Source organism: Ahaetulla prasina, chromosome 18, assembly GCF_028640845.1.
Source record: "Ahaetulla prasina isolate Xishuangbanna chromosome 18, ASM2864084v1, whole genome shotgun sequence".
Lineage (NCBI taxonomy): Eukaryota > Metazoa > Chordata > Lepidosauria > Squamata > Colubridae > Ahaetulla > Ahaetulla prasina.
Genome location: NC_080556.1, coordinates 8,145,649 through 8,169,636, shown reverse-complemented (window position 1 = coordinate 8,169,636; position 23,988 = coordinate 8,145,649). Strand labels below are relative to the sequence as shown.

Sequence of the window (23,988 nt, the reverse complement as noted above, 5' to 3'; positions counted from 1 at the left end):
TAATGGCTCCTGCAGTTTTAAGGCATTCCAAGGAAGAGGTGATGGGAAGTATTTTCCTTAGTGAAGGCAGGGAGAATCCCTACTAGATGTGAGTCTAGATCTAGAAGAACAACCCCTAATGCACCCCTTTCTAGCAACTGTGAAAGCCACATTTGTCTTCACAAAAACACAGAAAGAGCTCTGTGAAACACCCGAGACAGGATCCAGCCTTCTAACATGACTGCCATTTGCTCCTTGATTCCTGGAAGTAGGATAAAATCAAGGTGCTTAAGCAAATGTTGGGGTTTCTTTCCCAACCTTGATTGATTTCAGACATACAGGCCATAAAACTCCATTTCTGGGCCTGGTCTAACATTTAAACTGGCAGCATTTTAAGGTGTTTTTTTTTCCCTTTCCCATGTTCCACAGCGTGGAAGGGAGACCACCTAGAGAAGCCCTGCTTACCTCCGGTGTAGAGAAAAGAGCTGGAGAGTCCTCCGAAGTAAATCAAGGCCAGGTGTTCCAATTTGAGGGTGGAGAAGCAATAGAGACATGCTGCTGAGATGCAACCCAGAGTGTACAGGAAGACCCCAAATCGGACCACATCCTGAGGCTCCAAGATCTGATCCACCAGGGTCCGGTCGTCGCTCTTCTTGTGGTCGATGCCTTTGGAAAAATCATAGTAGGTGTTCACGAGATTGCCGGCTCCGTGGACTGCCAGGACAGTGACGGCGCTGCCAACCAGCAGCCCCAGGTCGAGGGTACCCTGGGAGCGGTAAGCCAGGGCGCTCCCCAGGGCCACCGGGGTGAGGGAAGCGCTGAAGCTCCAGGGCCGGAGAGCCAGGACGTATGAGGCACATTTATGCGGCCAGCTGTTGGATGGAGTCCCTTCTTCGGTTGTCTCGCTGCTCTGTTGGCTTTCAGTCCCAATGTTGATTTTCTCCATCTCGTCTTCCATTTCCATGGCTGAACACGCTCCTCAAAGGACAGGGGCTGACAACTGACCTGAGGAAGGAAGGAAGGAAGGAAGGAAGGAAGGAAGGAAGGAAGGAAGGAAGGAAGGAAAGAAGGAAGGAAGGAAGAAAGAAAGAAAGGAAAGAAGGAAGGAAGGAAGGAAGGAAGGAAGGAAGGAAGAAAGGAAGAAAGGAAGGAAAGAAGGAAGGAAGAAAGAAAGAAAGAAAGAAAGTTAGTTTGTGCAATCGCTGATTTTTTTAACAGTTTCCCTTTTTTTTTCTTTAACCTGGAAGATGCTTTAAGAAAGAAAGGGGACACTTTACCGACTGTATTTGGACAAGGAAAAATTGGGTGAGAAGGAAAAGAGGAATGAGAGTCTCCTCAGGTGAGGACATGCTTTTCAAAGTCCAGGGACTGAACTGAAAGAGCTAAGAAAAACAACAACAACAAGGAAGCAAGTGGAAAAAGGAAGACAACCAAACGATTAAAAAAAATGTGTTTATTTGTTCAATTTCTATGGCTGCCCATCTCAGTCAATGACTCTGGGCAGGCATAGAACTAGAGGTAGCTAACTAAATACCCGATTTAGCTAAATAATGGCTGTAATATATCTGAAGCTTAGCTGCTGTGGCTGTGTTAAATGATCAGTTTGGCAAGAGAGAGAGAAAGAAAGGGAGAGAAGGAGGGAGGGAGAGAACAAGAGAAAGAGAGAGAGGAGAAAGAAAGAAAGAGAGAGAGAGAGAAGGGGGGAGAGAGAAACAGACAGAGACAGAAAGAGCAAGAGAAAGAAAGAAAGGGAAAGAGAGAGAGAAAGGGAGAGAAGGAGGGAGGGGGAGAGCAAGAGAAAGAGGGAGAGGGAGAGAGGGAGAGAGGAGAAAGAAAGAGAGAGAAAGAAAGAAAGAGAGAGAGAGAGAAGGGGGGAGAGAGAGAAACAGACAGATAGAAACAGAAAGAGCAAGAGAAAGAAAGAAAGGGGGAGAGAGAGAGAGAAAGAAAGGGAGACAGAGAAAGAAAGGGAGAGAAGGAGGAGGGAGAGAGCAAGAGAGAGAGAGAGAGGGAGAGAGGAGAAAGAAAGAGAGAGAGAGAAAGAGTAAAAGAGAGAGAGAGAGAAGGGGGGGAGAGAGAGAAACAGACAGACAGAGACAGAAAGTGCAAGAGAAAGAAAGAGGGAGAGAAAGGGAGAGAAGGAGAGAGGAGAAAGAGAGAGCGAGAGAGAGAGAGAACTGTTTTCCTTCATTGACCCCCAGCGGAGAGAAGTAGCTGCCTTGTTCATGTAGAAGTCTGATTTCACCCCCTTTAAGAGATGACCCCTACAATGGGCTCCCCCTATGAAGTCTCACTCATGCTCATCAAAGCCTTTACTTTGTGTCAGGCCCAGAAAGCCAACGCAAGGGCAAAGCAGTCTCTTTCACCCGGGATGCCACTCTTAAGTGTGGGCAAGGCAGGCTGCTGCATGGCTCCTGCCTGCTCCGAGAATTCCAAGTGGATGGAGGGGGGGAAAAAAAAGAAGAAGAAAAAAATAATGTCTTTTTAAAAATAGTAAGAGATCCCCAGAAGTGGTAGGACTACAATTCCCAGCAGCCACTCCGCACAGCTAACGGAGGGGGGGAGGAATTCCATAGCAACAGGAAGGCTATCGATCAATTTTTTTTTCCCCGTTGAAACTCAACCGACGTTGAAGTTCCTGAGCAAAAAACGCTTTTAATCGAAGAGCAAGCCGTATAAAAAGTACAAGTTTCCCTTTAAAAACAAAACAAAACAAAACAAAAAAAACTTCTACCAAATTGTTTGGCGCAGAGACAGCTAAACTGACATTTTCCAACCGCTGGGGACAACTTCATCACTCTTTCACCTCGGGCCATGCTGGCTGGGAGGATGGGAGTTGAGGATCAAAAACATCTTCAAGGCCGAGACCAAGAAGCAGCGTTCCCAAATCCCAAAACAAACGAACAAAAAAAAAAAACCCGGAGCCCTAGCAGCCTTACCTGGAGGGGTTGGGATCTATTCTGCGCAGATCAAGACCTTTTCTCCGGAATTGCAGAGGCGTGGCAGAAACAAACTCGGCAAGTTGAAATTAGCAGCTCCTGGATTATGCCGACCAACAGGATTCTGTATCAGAAGCCAGACATTTTCGAGTCGTACAACTGGATCACCGTAATCAGGACAGTTCTTAACTCCAAATCTGGGAGAAACACGGTGAGGCAGAACCGGATAGATTAGTGGCAAGGCATGAAGGATCCAACTGGATGGACTAATTCCCGGTGTCATGCGAGGCTGGCTGAGTTGCAATTAAAGCACCCTCCCAATAAGAAGGCAGATGAGGTTGTTTCCCCCCCCCACCTCTGCTAGCATGCAGGGTTTTTTTCCGGTTTTTGGTATTACGTGTTTTATTTATAAGTTTTTCTTTAGTCAACAGAAAAACTCAATATCTACATGAAGAGTGTGTTGTCTGAGTACAGTTGGTAATAATAATATCACTGATGTTCCTATCAGTGATAATAATCACATAGTAATAATTATTATAATAACAAATAAATAATAATAATATTTGCTTATCTTTACTAGCAGCCTTCATTCTCTTAAGCTTTTAAGTTGCTAGCTTCTGTTTCTGTTAACCAGTGGTAGTGTGTTTCCCCGAAAATAAGTCCTCCCCCCGAAAATAAACCCTCCCCCAGAAAGTAAGCCCTCCCCGAAAATATTTAACCGCATGCGCAGCCGGTCCCCGTCATTTCCTCTGGTTAGGGTTAGGGAGACAGAGCTGGAAATCAGGTAAGATGGCAAGAGGAGCCCCGTCTTGCTCCATGAGCCCCAAAATAATGACCTCCCTGAAAATAAGGCCAAGAGTTTATTTCAGGGTTCAAAAAAATATAAGACAGGGTCTTATTTTCGGGGAAATAAGTAGAATAAGTCCCATGTTAAAAAGTGTTTTTATTTCTTCCTTCTCCTGTATTTTAAATGTTAATCTATCCATCTCTGCGCATCCTGATTTTTTTTTTATTATACTTTAACCTGTAGGGATTTCTTCATTTTTCTACTGTTGTGCAAATACAATTCTCGCTGCTGTTAGCACATGTAGAATTAAATATGTATTCCCCTGATTGTACTGTTCTGGTAAAATGCCCAACAAAAATATTTCAGGTTTTAGATCAATAAGTTGCTTTACCATGCTGTTGTTTTAGTGGCTTTATTCTCTGGGCTGTTTAAATATAAACAAACTCCTTACAAAAGGTAAAATGTCTCAAAAAGTGGTGTTAAAAAAAAATTCCACCCATTAAAAAATAATCTACATACCAAAGTGTGCGTTTGTGCATGGAAGGGGCACCTCATGAAATAAAACGGCCAACTTTGAAGTGAGTTTGATTTGCTTTAGCGCAAAACCCTGCAGGTGGGTTTACTCTAGAGTTGTGCAGAGGAAATATTGAGTCAGTTGTACTTCGAGAACTGTCTGGTTTCTTACAGCAAATACAGGTAGTCCTCGACTTACAACGGTTCACTCAGTGACCGTTCAAACTTTACATCATCAACGGAAAAAGGGACTTTTGATTGTTTTTCACACTTAGGATCGTGACACATCCCCATGGTCACACGAACAAAATTCAGACGCTTGGCAACTGGTTCATATTTATGACCGTTGCAGTGTCCTGGGGTCACAGGATCCTCTTTTTGCGACCGTCTGACAAGCAAAATCAACGGGGAAACACTTAAAAAGAGTGTTATACCAATTTACCAACTGCAGTGACTCACTTAAGAACTGTGGCAAGCAAAGTCGTAACATGGGGCAAAACTCACTTAACAAACGTCTCACTCAGCAACCTAAATTCTGGGCCTCAATTGTGGTTGGGAAGTCGAGGACTACAGGTAGTTCGCGACTTACAACACAGTTCATTTAGTGATCAAAGTTACAACGGGGCTGGAAAAAAGTGACTTAGGACCATTTTTCACCCTTACAACCGTTGCAGCTTCCCCATGGTCACATGTGCAAGATTCAGACGCTTGGCGACTGACTCGTATTTACGACGGTCGCAGTGTCCCGGAGTCATGCAATCCCTCTTGTGACTTTCTGACGAGCAAAGTCAATGGGGGAAGCCAGATTCCCTTAACAAGCGTGACACTCGCTGAACAGCTGCTTGGGTTCACTTAACAACTGCAAGGATTCACTTAACGACTGTGGCAAGAACGGGACAAAACTCACCGAAGACACGTTTCCCTTAGCAACCACGTTCTTCAGATAGATATGGAGTTTTTTTTAAAGTAATTTTTATTAAACTTTTGACGTTTAAAAACGAAGTAAAGAAAAATGCAACAAAAAACAAAAAACCCATTCAAAACACGTAGCTTTTTTTAATGGGTATTTTAAAACATATTTTTTTAAAAAAAAAAACACCAAAAGGTTGGGCTCAGTTGTGGTCATAAGGCGAGGACTACCTCGATCTGTATAACCCACCCACCCCCATCTCAGGGGTCTGAAGTGATGTAGGATTTCCTGCCTAAGCAGGGGGTTGGACTAGAAGACCTCCAAGGACCCTTCCAACTCTGCTATCTATCTATCTATCATCTATCTATCTATCTATCTCTACCTACCTATCTACATACCCTATCTATCCATCCATCCATCCATCCATCCATCTACCTTTATCTATCTATCATCTATCTATCTTTACCTACCTACCTATCTATCTCTACCTACCTATCTACCTACCCTATCTATCTATCCAGCCAGCCAGCCAGCCACCTTCCTTCCTTCCTTCCTACATCCATCCATCTATTTATCTATCTATCTCTACCTACCTATCTACCTACCCTATCTATCCATCCATCCAGAAACCTACCTATCTCTGTTTATCTCTACCTATCTACCTACCCTATCTATCCATCCATCCATCCATCCATCCATCAACCTACCTACCTACCTCTATCTATCTATGTATCCCATCCATCCATCTTTCTCTCATCCATCCACCCATCCATCCATCCATCCATCCATCTATCTCTATCTACCTCTCTACCTACCCTATCTATTCATCCATCTATCCATCCATCCAGCAACCTACCTACCTCTATCTATCTATCTATCTATCTATCTATCTATCTATCTATCTATCTATCTATCTATCTATCTATCTATCTATCTATCTATCTATCCCATCCATCCATCTTTCTCTCATCCATCCATCCACCCACCCACCCACCCATCCATCTATCTCTACCTACCTACCTACCCTATCTATCTATCCAGCCAGCCAGCAACCTAGCTCTCTCTCTCTCTCTCTCTCTCTCTCTTTTTGTCTAGCATATATAAGATTACAGCTAAAAGTATAAACATGATTATGAATACACGAACTGGGATACAAATAAAAAAGGGGCATTTAGGGCAAGGGCCGGTAAGGCAAGTTGGGGGGTGCGCTTATTATGCACGCCCCTCATTCTAAAATGAGGGCCGTAGTGTGGCTCACACTGTAAGATAGCCTGTTATTAAAACACAGCTGCCTGCAATTACTGCAGGTTCAAGCCCCACCAGGCGCAAGGTTGACTCAGCCTTCCATCCTTTTTTTATAAGGTAGGTAAAATGAGGACCCAGATTGTTGGGGGGGCAATACAAGTTGACTTTGTAAATATACAAATAGAATGAGACTATTGCCTTATACACTGTAAGCCGCCCTGAGTCTTCGGAGAAGGGCGGGATATAAATAAAAAAAATAAAAATTAAAAAATTAAAAAAATCTGTTATTCGATCCGTTTATTTATTATATTATTTTATTATGTTTGTGAACCTGTCCTTCTAAAGGGGAAAACCATTTAAAACAAGTTTTGTCATCCTCTCCACACACACACACACATACCGGGGCCTCAGAGGCGAATTACGGGGCCTCAGGCACCCTGAGGGACCCCAAGGCCCAAAAGGCGCGGCCTGAGGCCTGGTTTGGGGGTCCCAGGAGCCCCCTCACCCCGAGAAGGAAGGGCTGGGATGACAGCTGGAAGGGACACACAGACAGACACCCGTTTCCCCCTCCGAGGCGCCCCCGGGGCCGCCCCGAGGCCCAGGCCGGCTGTGGACCATGGGGCTCGGGGTGCGACGCCCGGAGCGTCTCCTCAGTCAGGACTCACCCAGGTGGGACGGCGCGGCTCTTTGCCCCGGGAAGTTTCTCCCTGCCGCCTCCGCCCCTGGCCGGGGAGGGAGCGAGGGAGGAGAGCCGTGTGGGCCTCCCAAAGGCTCCAGGCCGGAACCCGGACCCCGCAGCCCGTGGTTCCGCCTCTCCTCAAGGCCATTTCCCCACCCCTATTCCCCACACTCCGGAATAAAACAAAAGGGGGACCCCCCCTCCCTCCCCTCAAATGCCTCAGAAGAAGCCTGGCCCCGAATTAGGGGGGAAAAAATAAAAATAAAGCGCGTTTACAGAAGCATGGGGGCGTCTATTCTAGGAAATACGGTAGCGAGGGTCGTTATTTCCTTTGACGCCATGGACGCCTAATGAAGGATTTTTTTAAAAAAAATATATACACCCGCGCCTATTCTGGGTATTACGGTAGAGGGGAGGCCCCCGTGACCTTCACACCCGCGAGACGTTGGATTCTTAAAGAGGGGAAACTTTTCACCAACGTACGTTTAAACCATAGAGATGGGTCGCGCGCGGGCCTGCTGGACACTTGCACATGCGCAATCTAACGTCGCCTTTTCGACAGGCGGGCAAAACTCTCGTCCCTCGCCTTGCTAATTAATATCGGAGAGCCCCGCCTTCTTGTGGGCGGGCCAGGAACGGCAATAGGACGAGGAAGAGACGGGCAAAGAGGCGGGGCCAAGAATAATAATAAAAAAAAACGCTTGCCGTTGCTATTGGCTAACGCCGTTGCCTATCTGGCTCGGTTCAAGGAAGCCGATTGGCTGATTTGCTACGAAGGCGGGAGAGAAGGAAAACCTCAAAAAAGCAAAACAAAAACTTTGATCAAGCGATTGTAATCTTCACTTATGCTACTGGATTATTTTTAGCTACTTAACATGAGTTGTTTTTTTAATTTAAACCAGGTACACAAGACGGTGTACCTCAGTGGCTAGGACACTGAGCTTGTCGATCAGAAAGGTCGGCGGTTCGAAACCCTAGGTCGGGTCTCCTGGGTGAGCCAAGGGGGTTGGACTAGATGACCTCCAAGGTCCCTTCCAAAACTTTTTTTTTTTTTTACTGTGACCGACCTCCCTCCAAACGCCAAAACCAACCTTTCCTTGGGAAACCCCCCTTGCAAAACTGTCCAGAGCCGATGGTCAAAAATCTCGAGTATTTGTAGCTCCCGGGCACTCTGCACATGCTCAGAGGCTCGGCAAACCAAATCCCCACTCCACCTTTCCGGGCGCTTTATTCCAAAAGAGGATCGGGAGCAATCACCCCCCGCCCCCACCCCACAAGGAGAGGGGCTTGGTCGCCCACCCAGTCCTGGGGGCTTTAACACATCATCGTGTTGTAAATGTTGCACCTTGATGAAGGTATCTTTTCTTTTATGTACACTGAGAGCCTATGCACCAAGACAAATTCCTTGTGTGTCTAATCACACTTGGCCAATAAAAATTCTATTCTATTCTATTCTATTCTAACAGTAATAGAACTGCTGGAAGGGACCTTCGAGGTCATCTAGTCCAACCCCCTGGCTCAGGCGGGAGACCTGGACTAGGGATCCGAACCGCTCGACAAGATCGGAAGGTCTTTATAGCCACTGGGCCACCTGGGCTTTCTACGCGGGAAGACTGGGCCGGCGGGGGGGATGATGGGAGCTGGAGTCCAACTTCCAGGGTATTTGGTATATCTTGGCTGCGGATCTCAGTCTGCAATCGGACCCGCCTTCTTGGCTGCCGGCCACGCCCCTTGGTGGGCCACGCCCTCCGATGGCCACGCCCACCCCGACACCAGCTGGGCTGCCTGATATTAGGGCGAAGTTTCCACCCATTTCCTTGATCGCCACCGACCGGCCGGCCGCCCGATGTCCCCGCTGGTCACCGCCGCCTGCTGTTGTTGCCCCAGCCGCCGCCCGCCGTCGCCTTCCCGGGCCAGGTAAAGCCCGAAGTTAAGGAACAGCGGGCGGGGTGGGGAGCAAGCCAGCGCGAAAGGAAAGGAGGCCAAGCGGAGAAGCCCGGAAGGGGGGCGGGGGGTGTGTCTCGTCGCTCTTGCCCCCCCCTGCCGCCGCAGCTGCAGCACATGCGAGCCATCGGGGATCCTTAAAAGCACCGCCAATTGCCAATTGCCCCTCCTTCCCCAAGCAAAAAGAGCAAGAGGAGCAAGGAGGGTCTCTGAGCATGTCCAGAGTTGTAGCAAAAGGAGCAAGGACAGGGGCGGGATTCAGTTTATTTTTACTACCGGTTCTGTGGGCGTGGCTTGGTGGGCGTGGCAGGGGAAGGATACTGCAAAATCCCCATTCCCTCCCCGCTCCAGGGAAGGATACTGCAAAATCCCCATTCCCACCCCATTCCTGGGGGAAGGATATGACAAAATTCCCCTTTCTCACCCCACTCCTGAGGGAAGGATACTGCAAAATCTCCATTCCCACCCCTCTCTGGGGCCAGCCAGAGCTGGTATTTGCCGGTTCTCTGAACTACTCAAAATTTCCGCTGCCGGTTCGCCAGAACCTGCTGAATAGCACCCCTGGACCAAGACCATCTCCATAGTTGCACCTTGTATCTGTAGGAGCCAGATGGCTTTTTGCCCACTTCCTATAGTACCGGCATTTTTTTTGGCTCCGCTTCCTTTGGCAACGCTTCGGTGTCCTTGGGATTTGAGGGCGCGCTAGTCCTCATGATGTTTGTTGAACGCTCAGTTCTCTCCAGAGGAAGGAACTGACCCTGCTGGATGTGCCGGAGGACACCTTGCTGGACGTCCTCTCCAGCGTTCCCAAGCGGGACCTGATCCACAACTGCCGGCTGGTCTGCAAACGGTGGCGTTACCTAGTGGACCTTCCTGTGGTCTGGAAGAGAAAATGCGAGCGACTTGGCTTCCACCTGCGGCAGCTGGAAGGCAGTCTCCCGGATTGGAGGGTCTTCTTCTTCAGCTTGAGCCAACGGAATCTCCTGAGGAACGTTTGCGGAAGAGGTTGGTCCTTGCTTGAAAGGCTCTTCGGAGCCAGACGACAATTCCCGGAGTCTTTCCAGAACAGGGGTCTCGAACCTTGACAACTTTAAGGCTGGCGGACTTCAACTCCCAGAATCAAGCAAAGCAAAGCAAAGCTGGCTGGGGAATTCTGGGAGTTGAAGTCCGCCGGGCTTAAAGTTGTCAAGGTTCGAGACCCCTGTTCCAAGAAGACAGAGCTCCCAAAAAATCCATGCGGTTAACTGACACGTACAGCCCTTTAGGAGCAGGAAACCTGCACTGCTTTGTGTGCAGGAAGGCAGGGGAGGATGGAAGGGTTCCCCCCTGAGAAGCTAGCTTTCAGCAGGCAGGGAGTGCTTCAAGTCTAGCAAAGGAAGCCATGATGAAGCCATGATGAGAGGGAAAGCGGAAGAGATCCAGACGAGAACTGGCAAACCGGATGGACCAAATAGGGTTTCCTACCTAAGCAGAACAGGGGTCTCAAACCTTGGCAGCTTTTAGGACTTTAGGCTGAGGAATTCTGGGAGTTGAAGTCCGCAAGTCTTAAAGTTGCCAAGGTTCGAGACCCCTGGACTAGAAGGCCTCCAAGGTCCCTTCCAACTCTGTTATTCTATTCAAATTCCAACGGTCATTTCTTGTTAAATTTGCAAGACGGAAGAAGAGGTGAATTTGTTTTCAGTTAGTCTAAACGGATTAAATTCACCCATTAAAAAGAAGACAGACAATAACTAAGTTACAAAAATTAAAAATGGATATCATATGCCTACAGGAAGTGCACATACAAAAGGAAAAAAAGGCATATTTTGGAAGCCCCCAAGTTATTTACATCATTAGTCGAATCCAAAAAACGGAATAGCAGCATACATAAAGGAATGGCTAAAAGCCTAAACAATTGTTCGCAGACGAAGAGGGAAGGACATTACTGATAGAAATTTATATACAACGAAAAAGAGTAGTCATTGCAATTATATATGCACCAAATATAAGACAGAAAGAATATTATAGCAAATTATACAAACAATTACTAACCTTTTTTTTTTCTTCTTTCCATGCAGCGGGACTGAGATACTGGGAACTGCATCCCGGGGACTGGATGGCGGACTGGATGCCTGAGGAGATCCCCAGAGGGTTCAAGAAGCATTTCCCCAAGATCTTTAAAAAAAAACACAAATCCCCTCTTCCAGACACTGTTTGGACGTGCTTCGTACCAACGTGGCACCAAGATGGCGGTCTGAGGTATTTTAAATTTTGATAAGCAGAGTTAGGGAGCCCATACGGGAATTGGGACGTTTTCAGAGGTGGAATTCAGCCCATTCGGGCGAAACGGTAGCAGCGACTGCGGACGTAATGCCGTCCTATTTAGCCACATTTTGGAGGCCGGGCGCGAGCATGCAGAACGCTGGGTGCATGTGCGAAAGGCGCGTGTGAGAGAGTGAAGCAAGGATGGGTGCGCGTGTTGTGACCCAGGCCCAAGTAGGTAGGAGGAAACTCAGTCTGTGAAAAAACAAACAAACTTTATTTGAACAGCTGAGAATGACTTCATTCCCAGCGTCGTTCAACTCAAATAAAACCAAATGCCTCCCAACACAAATTTCTCAGTCCTATCGCAAACCTTGGTCCAATTAGGCAAACTGCCAAAGTTTGTCTAAACTTTTACAGTCATTTACAGTCCGCAAGGCTTGATAAACAGTCTTTCAAAGGAAGCTTATTAACACCCACCTATCTCACGTGGAACGCTGCCAGAGAGCTTCCTGGTAAACGTCCAGAAGCCACAAAAACAAAGACATAGACGAAGCACAAGACACAGCTACAACGTTGTTTTCTGGCAAAGCCCAAACGCCATTGCTGGTCTTTTAAGCCTTATGGGAGGGGCCAATCATCTCTTGGCCTTACTCCTGAGTCGTCCTCTTTGCTTGAGCTGCTCTTGCCTTCTGGCAGCTCTTCTCATGCATGCATGAGGAACAGGCTCCTCCTGTTCCTCTGCCTCACTACTGTCAGTCTCTGGAGGCTCTGGAGTCCGCACATCACTCCCCAATGGCCCTGGCCCCACCTCAGCCTCATCGCTGTCCGACTCCGTTGCCAGCTCCGCAGGCTGCTGACGGACCACAACATTCTGTTTAGGTTTTTTGTGAAGAAGAAACAACGGGTTACCTTAAAGAACAGAGGGATCCCGAACTGGGTAATGGATGAAATGAAGCCCCAAATCACGGTGAAGGATTGGTGAGTACTGGACTGGGTGCGAGTTGTACGATGATGAATGGGTTCTCTTCCTTCAAATGGCTCCAAATATTCTCTTGAGAAGAGAACTCGGGTTTCCTAAATGTTGTATTCTGGTGTTCTGACCTAAGCTTCCTTAGAAATTAAACAGCAGAAGCTTAGACCCCGCAAACCTCTTTCATTCATACGGCTGTAAATTACTTTCATTTACAGTCCGCAAGGCTTGATAAACAGTCTTTCAAAGGAAGCTTATCAACACTCACCTATCTCATGTGGAATGCTGCCAGAGAGCTAATGTCCAGATGCAGGGCAAGGCCAAACTTGGCACAGAGTCACAAACAGAATTTTCAAATCTTGAATCGGCCAGATGAACGAATTGCTTCCTGCAAAAGCTCATGTCCCGTTCGCTTCTCTTTTATGTCTTATGGGAGGGGCCAACCATCTCTAAGCCTTGCTCCCAAGTCGACCCTGTTTCCTTAATCGTTCCTGTCTCCTAGCAGCTCTGCGCATGCGCACACTGGAACAGGTTCCTGCTGTTCTTCTGCCTCGCTGATGTCAGACTCTGGAGGCAGCAAAGAACTACCCGATGGCCTTGGCCCCCTCTCTGCCTCCAACGCAGAGCCCTCGTCCGAACCTTCCCCAGACTCCAGGAGTGGCCCACATTCCTCCCCAACCTCCTCACTGTCCAAATCTGCTGCCAGCTCTACTGGCTGCTGGTGGGCCACAACATTAGGGGGGGGGGGCGGAAATCAAGTTTCTAGTCCTTAATGCATGCCAAATAGGCTTTAGATTCTTCATGCCCAAAACTCAGAGAGCAAGCTAGCTGGTTAAAATGAGATTGACCATTTTATCATTCTAAAACAACTTTGGCCACTTGAAGACTTGTGGACATGGCTGGCTGGGGAATTCTGGGAGTTGAAGTCCACAAGTCTTCAAGTGGCCAAGGTTGGAGACCCCTGATTTAGAGGATGTAAGTTAGGCAGGAGTAAAGGTTTTTCTTCTTCTAACATTAGGCTGTCCCAAGAAACTATTTTTACTTTGCCTCCTTCAATATCCTCTACGTCAGGGGTGAAATCTACTTACCTTCCCTACCGGTTCGGAAGTGCACGCACCGTGCACACTTGGACCCTCTGCACATGCGCAGAGGGTTAAAAACAGATTACTTCCTGGTTAAAACCAGGAAGTGACGACAACCAGGCGGGTGGGCAGAGCCTTGCACTGCCATTGCTACCGGTTCTCCGAATCACCGGCTGCCATCGCTACCGGTTCAATCGAATTGGTCCGAACCGGTAGCTTTTCACCCCCGCTCTACGTTATTTCAGGCACACAATGGAAGCAGCCAGCTGATGCTTGCTGTTTTCTGTCCCCGTTTTATTCCCCCGTAAAAAAACAGGTATTTTAATGTGGACAATTCCCACTACCAACTGACGGTGAAGCTGCTCTCTGCCGATTGCGAAGTCCTCCAAAGTTACTGCAAGATGTTTGAAGTCCGAGAACGAGTGCCAACCGTGGAAGAATGGCGGGAGGTAAAACAAAACACAGGCATTCCTTTGTCTGAAATGGTACAGGGTAGTCCTCGACGTGCGATCGCAGCGGAGCCCAAACATTTATGCTGAAACGGTTGCTAAGTGAGTTTTGCCCCGTTTTACGACTTTTCTTTTCCACGGCTGCTAAGTGATTCACTGCAGTTGTTAAGAAGGAATTGAGTGAATCTGACTTCCCTGTTGGCTTTGCTTGTCAAAAGGTCGCAAAAGCGGATCACGGGATTCCGCAAATGTCATAAATATGAGCCAGTGGCCAAGCCTCCAAATTTTGATCACTTGATGACGGGGGAGAACCCTGCAACGGTCGTTAAGTGTGAAAAACGGTTCATAAGTCGCTTTTTTTCAGTGCGGTTGTAACTGTGAACCGTCACTAAAGGGACTGTTGTAAGTCGAGGACTATCTGTATAGATTCTCCTGCTCGAGCAGGGGGTTTGGACTACATCAGGGGTTCCCCACCCCGTGGTCCATGGCCCAGCACTGGACCCCGACATGCCAGAAACTGAGACGTGCAAAGAAGCAAAACCCCATCCATGGGATGTAGACACTATGCGAAACCATGCCCCCCTCTACTCCGCGGGGAAAAACTCACCCCCATGGAACTGGTCCCTGGTGTCCAGTAGATTGGGGGGCGGGCACTGGACTAGATGACCTCCAAGGTCCCTTCCAACTCTTATGTTCTGGGTATTAAAGTAAATCCCTGGAAACAAAACGTAGATTTTTCACTCTCCCCAGGCTCCAGAGACATTCTTGGAGCCTGGGGAGGGTGATAATGGCTCCCTGCCTCTTGGAGGACCTCCAGGGGCCAGAAACGGGCCATTTCCCAACTTCCGGTGGGCCCAGAAGGTCTGAAAATCAGCTGGCTAGGGCAACGCTCGTGTGCCCACAGACATGGCTTCGCATGCCACCTGTGGCACGCATGCCATAGGTTCACCATCACGGGTATAGGGTCTCCTGCTTGAGCAGGGGGTTGGACTAGAACAGGGGTCACCGACCTTGGTCCCTTTAAGACTTGTGGACTTCGACTCCCAGAGTTCCTCAGCCAGCTTTGCTGGCTGAGGGACTCTGGGAATTGAAGTCCACAAGTCTTAAAGGGACCAAGGTCGGAGACCCCTGGACTAGAAGACCTCCAATTTAATTTTAATTTTTTATTGTTTTAATGTGATACACAATCTGACAAACACACAACATATAAATGTTTCCTATTTCTAAACAGCATTTCTTAGTGGTCTTCTTTCGCTTTTATACCTTCCCCCCTCCCCCCATATCACATTTGCTATATTATTTTCTTCCTTATCCCCTTTTCTTTATTTACATTAAATTATCTAATACTAATAGCTTTCCTTTTCTAGATTCTTACATATTTATTATTTACCTATTGTGCATTTCTAATACATTCTAATAATTTCTGCCGGAGCAGGGGGGGTTGGACTAGAAGACCTCCAAGGTCCCTCCCAACTCCTATTATTCTGTATGCGCTTCTCTCCTCTGTAGGTTTCGCACGTCTTTGAAAATTATCCGTCCGGAGTGCGCCATGTGGATTTTGAACACCGAGTGGGCTGGCGGTCTGAAGTGAAAGTAACCAACAGTAGTATTGCGGTTGATTTAGTATGATGAGGGGGGCAGAACTCTTAATTTAGCACTTTTTATGTTTTGATATCGTTTTTGAAGGGAGGAATTTCCTCTGCTTCGAAGTATTCTCTGAAGCTATACGTTTACATTTGCACACCAATCATACACGCTGCTGATGATCATTTTACGGGACGATGGCAATATTTTCAGATCACGGGGAAGCGGGGGGGGAATAGCAAGTAGAACTGATTATTGGAGGTCATTTCCATGTTGAAGTTTCCCGTTAAACGTTCGGGCTTAGAGATCACAAAAGGCTCTTTTTCACACACACACACATTCTGCGACCAAAAAAAACCACACTTCACAAGCCACGTTGGGAGAACAAGCGAGAACAAATATGAAGCTGGAACCCATGCGGGCAAGAGGGAAATGTGATTCTTTTTTTTTTAATGTGTTAAATGCCTTGAGTGCGACTTGCTAATTATCGATATTCACCATGTGTATTTTGCTTTTTGCCATACTGCTTCTTTTAGGCAAATTCAGAGGCAGGTTTGATTCGAAATAGATTAAAAGTAAAACTTTTGAAATTCCAGGCCAAATTTGTCAAAGGTTATTTTTTAAGTTGCCTGAACAAGTCTAAGGAAGACTGATCCTCTGTTGTGAAGTACAGTATATAGTTAAATGTGGTATATATATAAAAAAATATGGAAATAAACCATCTTTTTTTTTTTTTTGGAATCTCCTTGTCTAGAAATGTCTGCGCAGGCTGCCTTTTAATTCTCAGTTTTCCACCGTTGAAAACTCTTCGTAAATATCTCAGGTCTCTTGTTGCCATTGGATGCTTTTGAATTATTTTGTAAAATTAAAGTCACTTGGGATTATTATTATTTTTTTAAATGTGCTCGAGGATGCTTTGAATGCCTTCTTTCTGTAATATATTTATTAATATTATTATTTTAAATTATACATTTATATTGTGTGTGAACAGAGTGGGTAACATCATATTAATCCAATTCACAATAACAATATTAGTGATCTCTTTCACATTTCTCAAATTTAAGTAAAAAAGGTAAAGGTTCCCCTCGCACATATGTGCTAGTTGTTCCTGACTCTAGGGGGCGGTGCTCATCTCCGTTTCAAAGCCGAAGAGCCAGCGTGGTCCGAAGACGTCTCCATGGTCATGTGGCCAGCATGACTCAATGCCAAAGGCGCACGGAACGCTGTTCCCACCAAAGCTGGTCCCTATTTTTCTACTTGCATTTTTTTTAAGTGCTTTCGAACTGCTAGGTTGGCAGAAGCTGGGACAAGTCACAGGAGCTCACCCCGTTACGCGGCACTAGGGATTCGAACTGCTGAACTGCCGACCTTTTGATCGACAAGCTCAGCGTCTTACCCACTAAGCCACCGCATGCTTTCAAATTTAAATAATCCTCGTTATATTGTTCAAGCATACATATTCAAAAAATGCCTAACTCCTCATCTTTATCTCTACCTTCATTTATATCAGTGATGGCTAACCTTTTTGCCAACGCATGCCAAAAGCAGGGGGGGCCCATACCCATACCCATAATTCAATGTGCTCTGCCCCCGCCGCGCATGCACACATGACCACCCCCCGTGCTCCCCCTGCTTTTGGCACATGATGGCATGGTAGGCCAAGTAGGCCTCTTTTTCGCCCTCCCAAGGCTCCAGAGCCTTTCTAGGAGTCTGGGGAGGGCAAAAACCGCCTTCCCCACCTTCCGGAGGCCCTCTGGAGGCCGGAAACGGCCCATTTCCTGATTTCCGGAAGGCCCGAAAATCAGCTGGCCGGTGCGCACATGCACCCTGGAGCTGAACTAGGGCAGCGCTTGTGTGCCCACAGATATGGCTCCGTGTGCCGCTTGTGGCACGCTGTGCCATAGGTTCGCTATCATGGATTTATATCTTTCTTGTTCTATCTAAACATGTCTCTATTATATATGAACAAATTTAATGAAGTTTCATTTATATTGATCCAAGTCACGCTAACGTCGTTTATAATCTCTCTCACATTTCTCACATTTATATATAATCCGCATTATCTTATTTACACATCTCCTCTTTAGTACTTCAATTCTTATCCATTGTTTTTCTCATATTAATCCAATTCACAGTAACGGTATGAAGAAATTTAACTAGGTATCGTTCATATTGATCCAATTCACATTAACCTTATTAATTATCTCTATCACATTCATCAGATTTTTTTTTTTTATTCAAAAAGTTTTACAAAAAATTTTTTCCCCTTTCCCCCCCTCCTCTCCCCTCCCTTCACAACCCCCCCCCCGACTTCCCGGAACGGGCACAAGGTATAGTTAAAAATAAAACAAACATATGCTAAAAAATTTTCATCCCAACTTAATTATACCCCTATAATCATCAATTCCTAACTTCCCCAAAAAACAATCAAGAATAATACATCATAATCATTCAAAAACAGTCTGATAACTCTTAATCTGATATCTACGTTGAATATAGTCAATCCATTTTTTCCATTCCTTTAAGTATCTTTCTTGCGTATTGTCTTTCAAAAAGGCTGATATTGATTTTAAACCTAATAACAGCAGCAAGATTACTAATAGGACAATACTGGAAGAAAAAAGAAGTACCTACAATAGAAGAATGGATATTGAAGGTTGCCAATTTGGCTGACACATTCATCAGATTTATACAATCCCGTTACATTGTTTAAATTTATATTTTAAGAAATGCTTTTTATTTTTAATGAATGCCTTCTTTGGAGTCCGTGAAAATGGGTATAAAATTAAAGGGGAAAAAACTCCTTTTTCGAGGTGAAAAAAAATGGCGATATTTGGATGAATCAGGAACTCTGTAAGATAACACTGTTTATTTCTGTGCTTTTATCTGTGATTAAAAGAGTTGAGTTGCACTTTGAAGCTTTATCAAAAGAGGAAACAGTTAAAGTTGACCCAACCATTGGCCGCAGAAGGAAGTAATTTAGATCCTTATTTCAAAGACAGAGAAAGCTCATTTTTCAGAGCTCATGAACTTTAAAGCCTGCTGTCTAATCTACAAGTATTCCTCAACTTATTTTGTGACCGTTCCCACCCTGCTCCAGGGAAGGATACTGTGAAATCTCCATTCCTCCCACTCCAGGGAAGGATACTGAAATCCCATTCCTCCCACTCCAGGGGAAGGATATTGCAAAACCTCCATTCCCACCTTGCTCCAGGGGAAGGATACTGTGAAATCTCCATTCCCTCCCCACTCCAGGGGAAGGATACTGTAAAATCTCCATTCCCTCCCCACTCCAGGGGAAGGATACTGCGAAATCCCCATTCCCTCCCCACTCCAGGGGAAGGATATTGCAAAACCTCCATTCCCACCCTGCTCCAGGGGAAGGATACTGTGAAATCTCCATTCCCTCCCCACTCCAGGGGAAGGATACTGTAAAATCTCCATTCCCTCCCCACTCCAGGGGAAGGATACTGTGAAATCTCCATTCCCTCCCCACTCCAGGGGAAGGATACTGTAAAATCTCCATTCCCTCCCCACTCCAGGGGAAGGATACTGTGAAATCTCCATTCCCTCCCCACTCCAGGGGAAGGATACTGTAAAATACCCATTCCCTCCCCACTCCAGGGGAAGGATATTGCAAAATCTCCATTCCTACCCTGCTCCAGGGGAAGGATACTGTGAAATCTCCATTCCCTCCGCATTCCAGGAGAAGGATACTGTAAAATCTCCATTCCCACCCCACTCCAGGGAAAGGATACTGCGAAATCTCCATTCCCACCCTGCTCCAGGGGAAGGATGCTGCGAAATCCCCATTCCCTCCCCACTCTGAGGCCAGCCAGAGGGGGTATTTGCCAGTTCTCCAAACTACTCAAAATTTCTGCTACCGGTTCTCCAGAACCTGCTGAATTTCAGCCCTGAACCGGGGTTACTAACTCCACTAACTGTGAAGATTAATTTAACGGTTGTGGCAAGAAATGGGGCAAAACTAAGCAACAGAAATTTTGGGCTCAATTGTGATCATAAGTCAAGGACAACCTGTACGGTATGTACGACCTCGAAGGGCTATGCAACAAATAAGAGCTATGCAACAAATAAGAGCCAACTTTTAATTCCTAGCAAGCAAGCCCAGCTTTATTTTCGAGGGAAGACAGCACTCTGCATATGTTCGAAAGAACACCAGCTTGCAAACCCAATTTTAAATGCTCAGGGAAAGTGGCTAAACTTCTTCAAACTTTGAAAGCAGAGGGTCTTTCATTTTATTTATTTATTTTTATTTATTTTATTTTGTCACACAGTATATATAAGCATAAGCATGAAATAAATATACAATATATAAGCATATATATAAGTATGAGTATGTAATAACTATATTAATTGGATATAATGAAAGGAAACAATAGGACAGGAACGGTAGGCACGCTTGTGCTCTTATGCACGCCCCTTACAGACTTCTTAGAAATGGGGTGAGGTCAATAGTAGATAGTTTTTGGTTGAAGTTTTGGGGATTTTGGGAAGAGACCACAGAGTCTGGTAGTGCATTCCAGGCATTAACAACTCTGTTACTGAAGTCCTATTTTCTGCAATCAAGATTGGAGCGGTTCACATTAAGCTTAAATCTATTGTGTGCTCGTGTATTGTTGTGATTGAAGCTGAAGTAGTCTTGAAGGGAGGAATTTCCTCTGCTTCGAAGTATTCTCTGAAGCTATACGTTTACATTTGCACACCAATCCTACACGCTGCTGATGATCATTTTACGGGACGATGGCAATATTTTCAGATCACGGGGAAGCGGGGGGGGGGGGGAAATAGCAAGTAGAACTGATTATTGGAGGTCATTTCCACGTTGAAGTTTCCCGTTAAACGTTCGGGCTTAGAGATCACAAAAGGCTCTTTTTCACACACACACACACACACACACACACACACACATTCTGCGACCAAAAAAAACCACACTTCACAAGCCACGTTGGGAGAACAAGCGAGAACAAATATGAAGCTGGACCCCATGCGGGCAAGAGGGAAATTTGATTCTTTTTTTTTTAATGTGTTAAATGCCTTGATTGCGACGTGCTAATTATCGATATTCACCATGTGTACTTTGCTTTCTCCCATACTGCTTCTTTTAGGCAAATTCAGAGGCAGGTTTGATTCGAAATAGATTAAAAGTAAAACTTTTGAAATTCCAGGCCAAATTTGTCAAAGGTTATTTTTTTAGTTGCCTGAACAAGTCTAAGGAAGACTGATCCTCTGTTGTGAAGTACAGTATATAGTTAAATGTGGTATATATATAAAAAAATATGGAAATAAACCATCTTTTTTTTTTTTTTTGAATCTCCTTGTCTAGAAATGTCTGCGCAGGCTGCCTTTTAATTCTCAGTTTTCCACCGTTGAAAACTCTTCGTAAATATCTCAGGTCTCTTGTTGCCATTGGATGCTTTTGAATTATTTTGTAAAATTAAAGTCACTTGGGATTATTATTATTTACCTATTGTGCGTTTCTAATACATTCTAATAATTTCTGCCGGAGCAGGGGTTGGACTAGAAGACCTCCAGGGTCCTCCCAACTCCTATTATTCTGTATGCGCTTCTCTCCTCTGTAGGTTTCGCACGTCTTTGAAAATTATCCGTCCGGAGTGCGCCATGTGGATTTTGAACACCGAGTGGGCTGGCGGTCTGAAGTGAAAGTAACCAACAGCAGTATTGCGGTTGATTTAGTATGATGAGGGGGGCAGAACTCTTAATTTAGCACTTTTTATGTTTTGATATCGTTTTTGAAGGGAGGAATTTCCTCTGCTTCGAAGTATTCTCTGAAGCTATACGTTTACATTTGCACACCAATCCTACACGCTGCTGATGATCATTTTACGGGACGATGGCAATATTTTCAGATCACGGGGAGGGGGGGAAATAGCAAGTAGAACTGATTATTGGAGGTCATTTCCACGTTGAAGTTTCCCGTTAAACGTTCGGGCTTAGAGATCACAAAAGGCTCTTTTTCACACACACACACACATTCTGCGACCAAAAAAAACCACACTTCACAAGCCACGTTGGGAGAACAAGCGAGAACAAATATGAAGCTGGACCCCATGCGGGCAAGAGGGAAATTTGATTCTTTTTTTTTTAATGTGTTAAATGCCTTGATTGCGACGTGCTAATTATCGATATTCACCATGTGTACTTTGCTTTCTCCCATACTGCTTCTTTTAGGCAAATTCAGAGGCAGGTTTGATTCGAAATAGATTAAAAGTAAAACTTTTGAAATTCCAGGCCAAATTTGTCAAAGGTTATTTTTTTAGTTGCCTGAACAAGTCTAAGGAAGACTGATCCTCTGTTGTGAAGTACAGTATATAGTTAAATGTGGTATATATATAAAAATATGGAAATAAACCATCTTTTTTTTTTTTTGAATCTCCTTGTCTAGAAATGTCTGAGCTGCCTTTTAATTCTCAGTTTTCCACCGTTGAAAACTCTTCGTAAATATCTCAGGTCTCTTGTTGCCATTGGATGCTTTTGAATTATTTTGTAAAATTAAAGGAAAAAACACTACTTTTTCGAGGTGAAAAAAAATGGCGATATTTGGATGAATCAGGAACTCTGTAAGATAACACTGTTTATTTCTGTGCTTTTATCTGTGATTAAAAGAGTTGAGTTGCACTTTGAAGCTTTATCAAAAGAGGAAACAGTTAAAGTTGACCCAACCATTGGCCACAGAAGGAAGTAATTTAGATCCTTATTTCAAAGACAGAGAAAGCTCATTTTTCAGAGCTCATGAACTTTAAACCCTGCTCCAGGGAAGGATACTGTAAAATCTCCATTCCCACCCTGCTCCAGGGAAGGATACTGTGAAATCTCCATTCCCACCCTGCTCCAGGGAAGGATACTGTGAAATCTCCATTCCTCCCACTCCAGGGAAGGATACTGTGAAATCTCCATTCCTCCCACTCCAGGGAAGGATACTGTAAAATCTCCATTCCCACCCTGCTCCAGGGAAGGATACTGTGAAATCTCCATTCCTCCCACTCCAGGGAAGGATACTGTGAAATCTCCATTCCTCCCACTCCAGGGAAGGATACTGTAAAATCTCCATTCCCACCCTGCTCCAGGGAAGGATACTGTGAAATCTCCATTCCCACCCTGCTCCAGGGAAGGATACTGTAAAATCTCCATTCCTCCCACTCCAGGGAAGGATACTGTGAAATCTCCATTCCTCCCACTCCAGGGAAGGATACTGTGAAATCTCCATTCCCACCCTGCTCCAGGGAAGGATACTGTGAAATCTCCATTCCTCCCACTCCAGGGAAGGATACTGTGAAATCTCCATTCCCACCCTGCTCCAGGGAAGGATACTGTAAAATCTCCATTCCTCCCACTCCAGGGAAGGATACTGTAAAATCTCCATTCCTCCCACTCCAGGGAAGGATACTGTAAAATCTCCATTCCTCCCACTCCAGGGAAGGATACTGTAAAATCTCCATTCCCACCCTGCTCCAGGGAAGGATACTGTAAAATCTCCATTCCTCCCACTCCAGGGAAGGATACTGTAAAATCTCCATTCCTCCCACTCCAGGGAAGGATACTGTGAAATCTCCATTCCTCCCACTCCAGGGAAGGATACTGTAAAATCTCCATTCCTCCCACTCCAGGGAAGGATACTGTGAAATCTCCATTCCTCCCACTCCAGGGAAGGATACTGTGAAATCTCCATTCCTCCCACTCCAGGGAAGGATACTGTAAAATCTCCATTCCTCCCACTCCAGGGAAGGATACTGTAAAATCTCCATTCCCACCCTGCTCCAGGGAAGGATACTGTAAAATCTCCATTCCTCCCACTCCAGGGAAGGATACTGTAAAATCTCCATTCCTCCCACTCCAGGGAAGGATACTGTGAAATCTCCATTCCTCCCACTCCAGGGAAGGATACTGTAAAATCTCCATTCCTCCCACTCCAGGGAAGGATACTGTAAAATCTCCATTCCTCCCACTCCAGGGAAGGATACTGTGAAATCTCCATTCCCACCCTGCTCCAGGGAAGGATACTGTAAAATCTCCATTCCTCCCACTCCAGGGAAGGATACTGTAAAATCTCCATTCCCACCCTGCTCCAGGGAAGGATACTGTGAAATCTCCATTCCTCCCACTCCAGGGAAGGATACTGTGAAATCTCCATTCCTCCCACTCCAGGGAAGGATACTGTGAAATCTCCATTCCTCCCACTCCAGGGAAGGATACTGTAAAATCTCCATTCCCACCCTGCTCCAGGGAAGGATACTGTGAAATCTCCATTCCTCCCACTCCAGGGAAGGATACTGTAAAATCTCCATTCCTCCCACTCCAGGGAAGGATACTGTGAAATCTCCATTCCTCCCACTCCAGGGGAAGGATATTGCAAAACCTCCATTCCCACCCTGCTCCAGGGGAAGGATACTGTGAAATCTCCATTCCCTCCCCACTCCAGGGGAAGGATACTGTGAAATCTCCATTCCCTCCCCACTCCAGGAGAAGGATACTGTAAAATCTCCATTCCCACCCCGCTCCAGGGAAAGGATACTGCGAAATCTCCATTCCCACCCTGCTCCAGGGGAAGGATGCTGCGAAATCCCCATTCCCTCCCCACTCTGAGGCCAGCCAGAGAGGGTATTTGCCAGTTCTCCAAACTACTC

General features: G+C 45.8%; 2 protein-coding genes across 3 annotated transcripts in view; one reads left to right on the top strand and one right to left on the bottom strand.

The window, feature by feature from the left end:
* The window catches only part of DISP3 (dispatched RND transporter family member 3), a 148,294-nt gene extending 141,095 nt beyond the window's left edge, over positions 1–7,199 (bottom strand). Inside the window, exons 1-3 of the mRNA XM_058160892.1 lie at positions 7,039–7,199; positions 2,919–3,115; positions 445–645 (exon numbers count right to left, since the gene is read on the bottom strand). Of these exons, the coding sequence (XP_058016875.1) occupies positions 445–533 (89 nt within the window). The 5' untranslated portion in view covers positions 534–645; positions 2,919–3,115; positions 7,039–7,199. The remainder of the gene's footprint in view (positions 1–444; positions 646–2,918; positions 3,116–7,038) is intronic.
* Positions 7,200–8,817: 1,618 nt separating this feature from the next.
* LOC131187190 (F-box only protein 44-like) lies at positions 8,818–17,516 on the top strand. 2 transcript variants are annotated; one of them, XM_058161429.1, is made up of 6 exons: positions 8,818–8,969; positions 9,730–10,001; positions 11,054–11,234; positions 12,120–12,218; positions 13,609–13,741; positions 15,251–17,516. In XM_058161429.1, exons 1-6 carry the CDS (start codon positions 8,899–8,901, stop codon positions 15,368–15,370), a joined length of 876 nt encoding a protein of 291 aa, XP_058017412.1. In that variant the 5' UTR covers positions 8,818–8,898; the 3' UTR covers positions 15,371–17,516. The 2 variants fall into 2 exon arrangements, with proteins under 2 accessions (XP_058017412.1, XP_058017413.1); XM_058161430.1 differs by having other exon boundaries at positions 13,609–13,843; positions 15,251–15,390.
* The last annotated feature ends 6,472 nt before the right edge of the window (positions 17,517–23,988 follow it).

What these genes read in the sequence shown, in the direction of transcription:
- LOC131187190 (XM_058161429.1), top strand. Translation starts at nt 8,899, where the DNA reads ATGTCCCCGCTGGTCACCGCCGCCTGCTGTTGTTGCCCCAGCCGCCGC. An exon ending in CCGTCGCCTTCCCGGGCCAG is followed by an intron (nt 8,970 to 9,729) that starts GTAAAGCCCGAA and finishes TTGAACGCTCAG; the next exon opens with TTCTCTCCAGAGGAAGGAAC. An exon ending in CCGTGGAAGAATGGCGGGAG is followed by an intron (nt 13,742 to 15,250) that starts GTAAAACAAAAC and finishes TCTCCTCTGTAG; the next exon opens with GTTTCGCACGTCTTTGAAAA.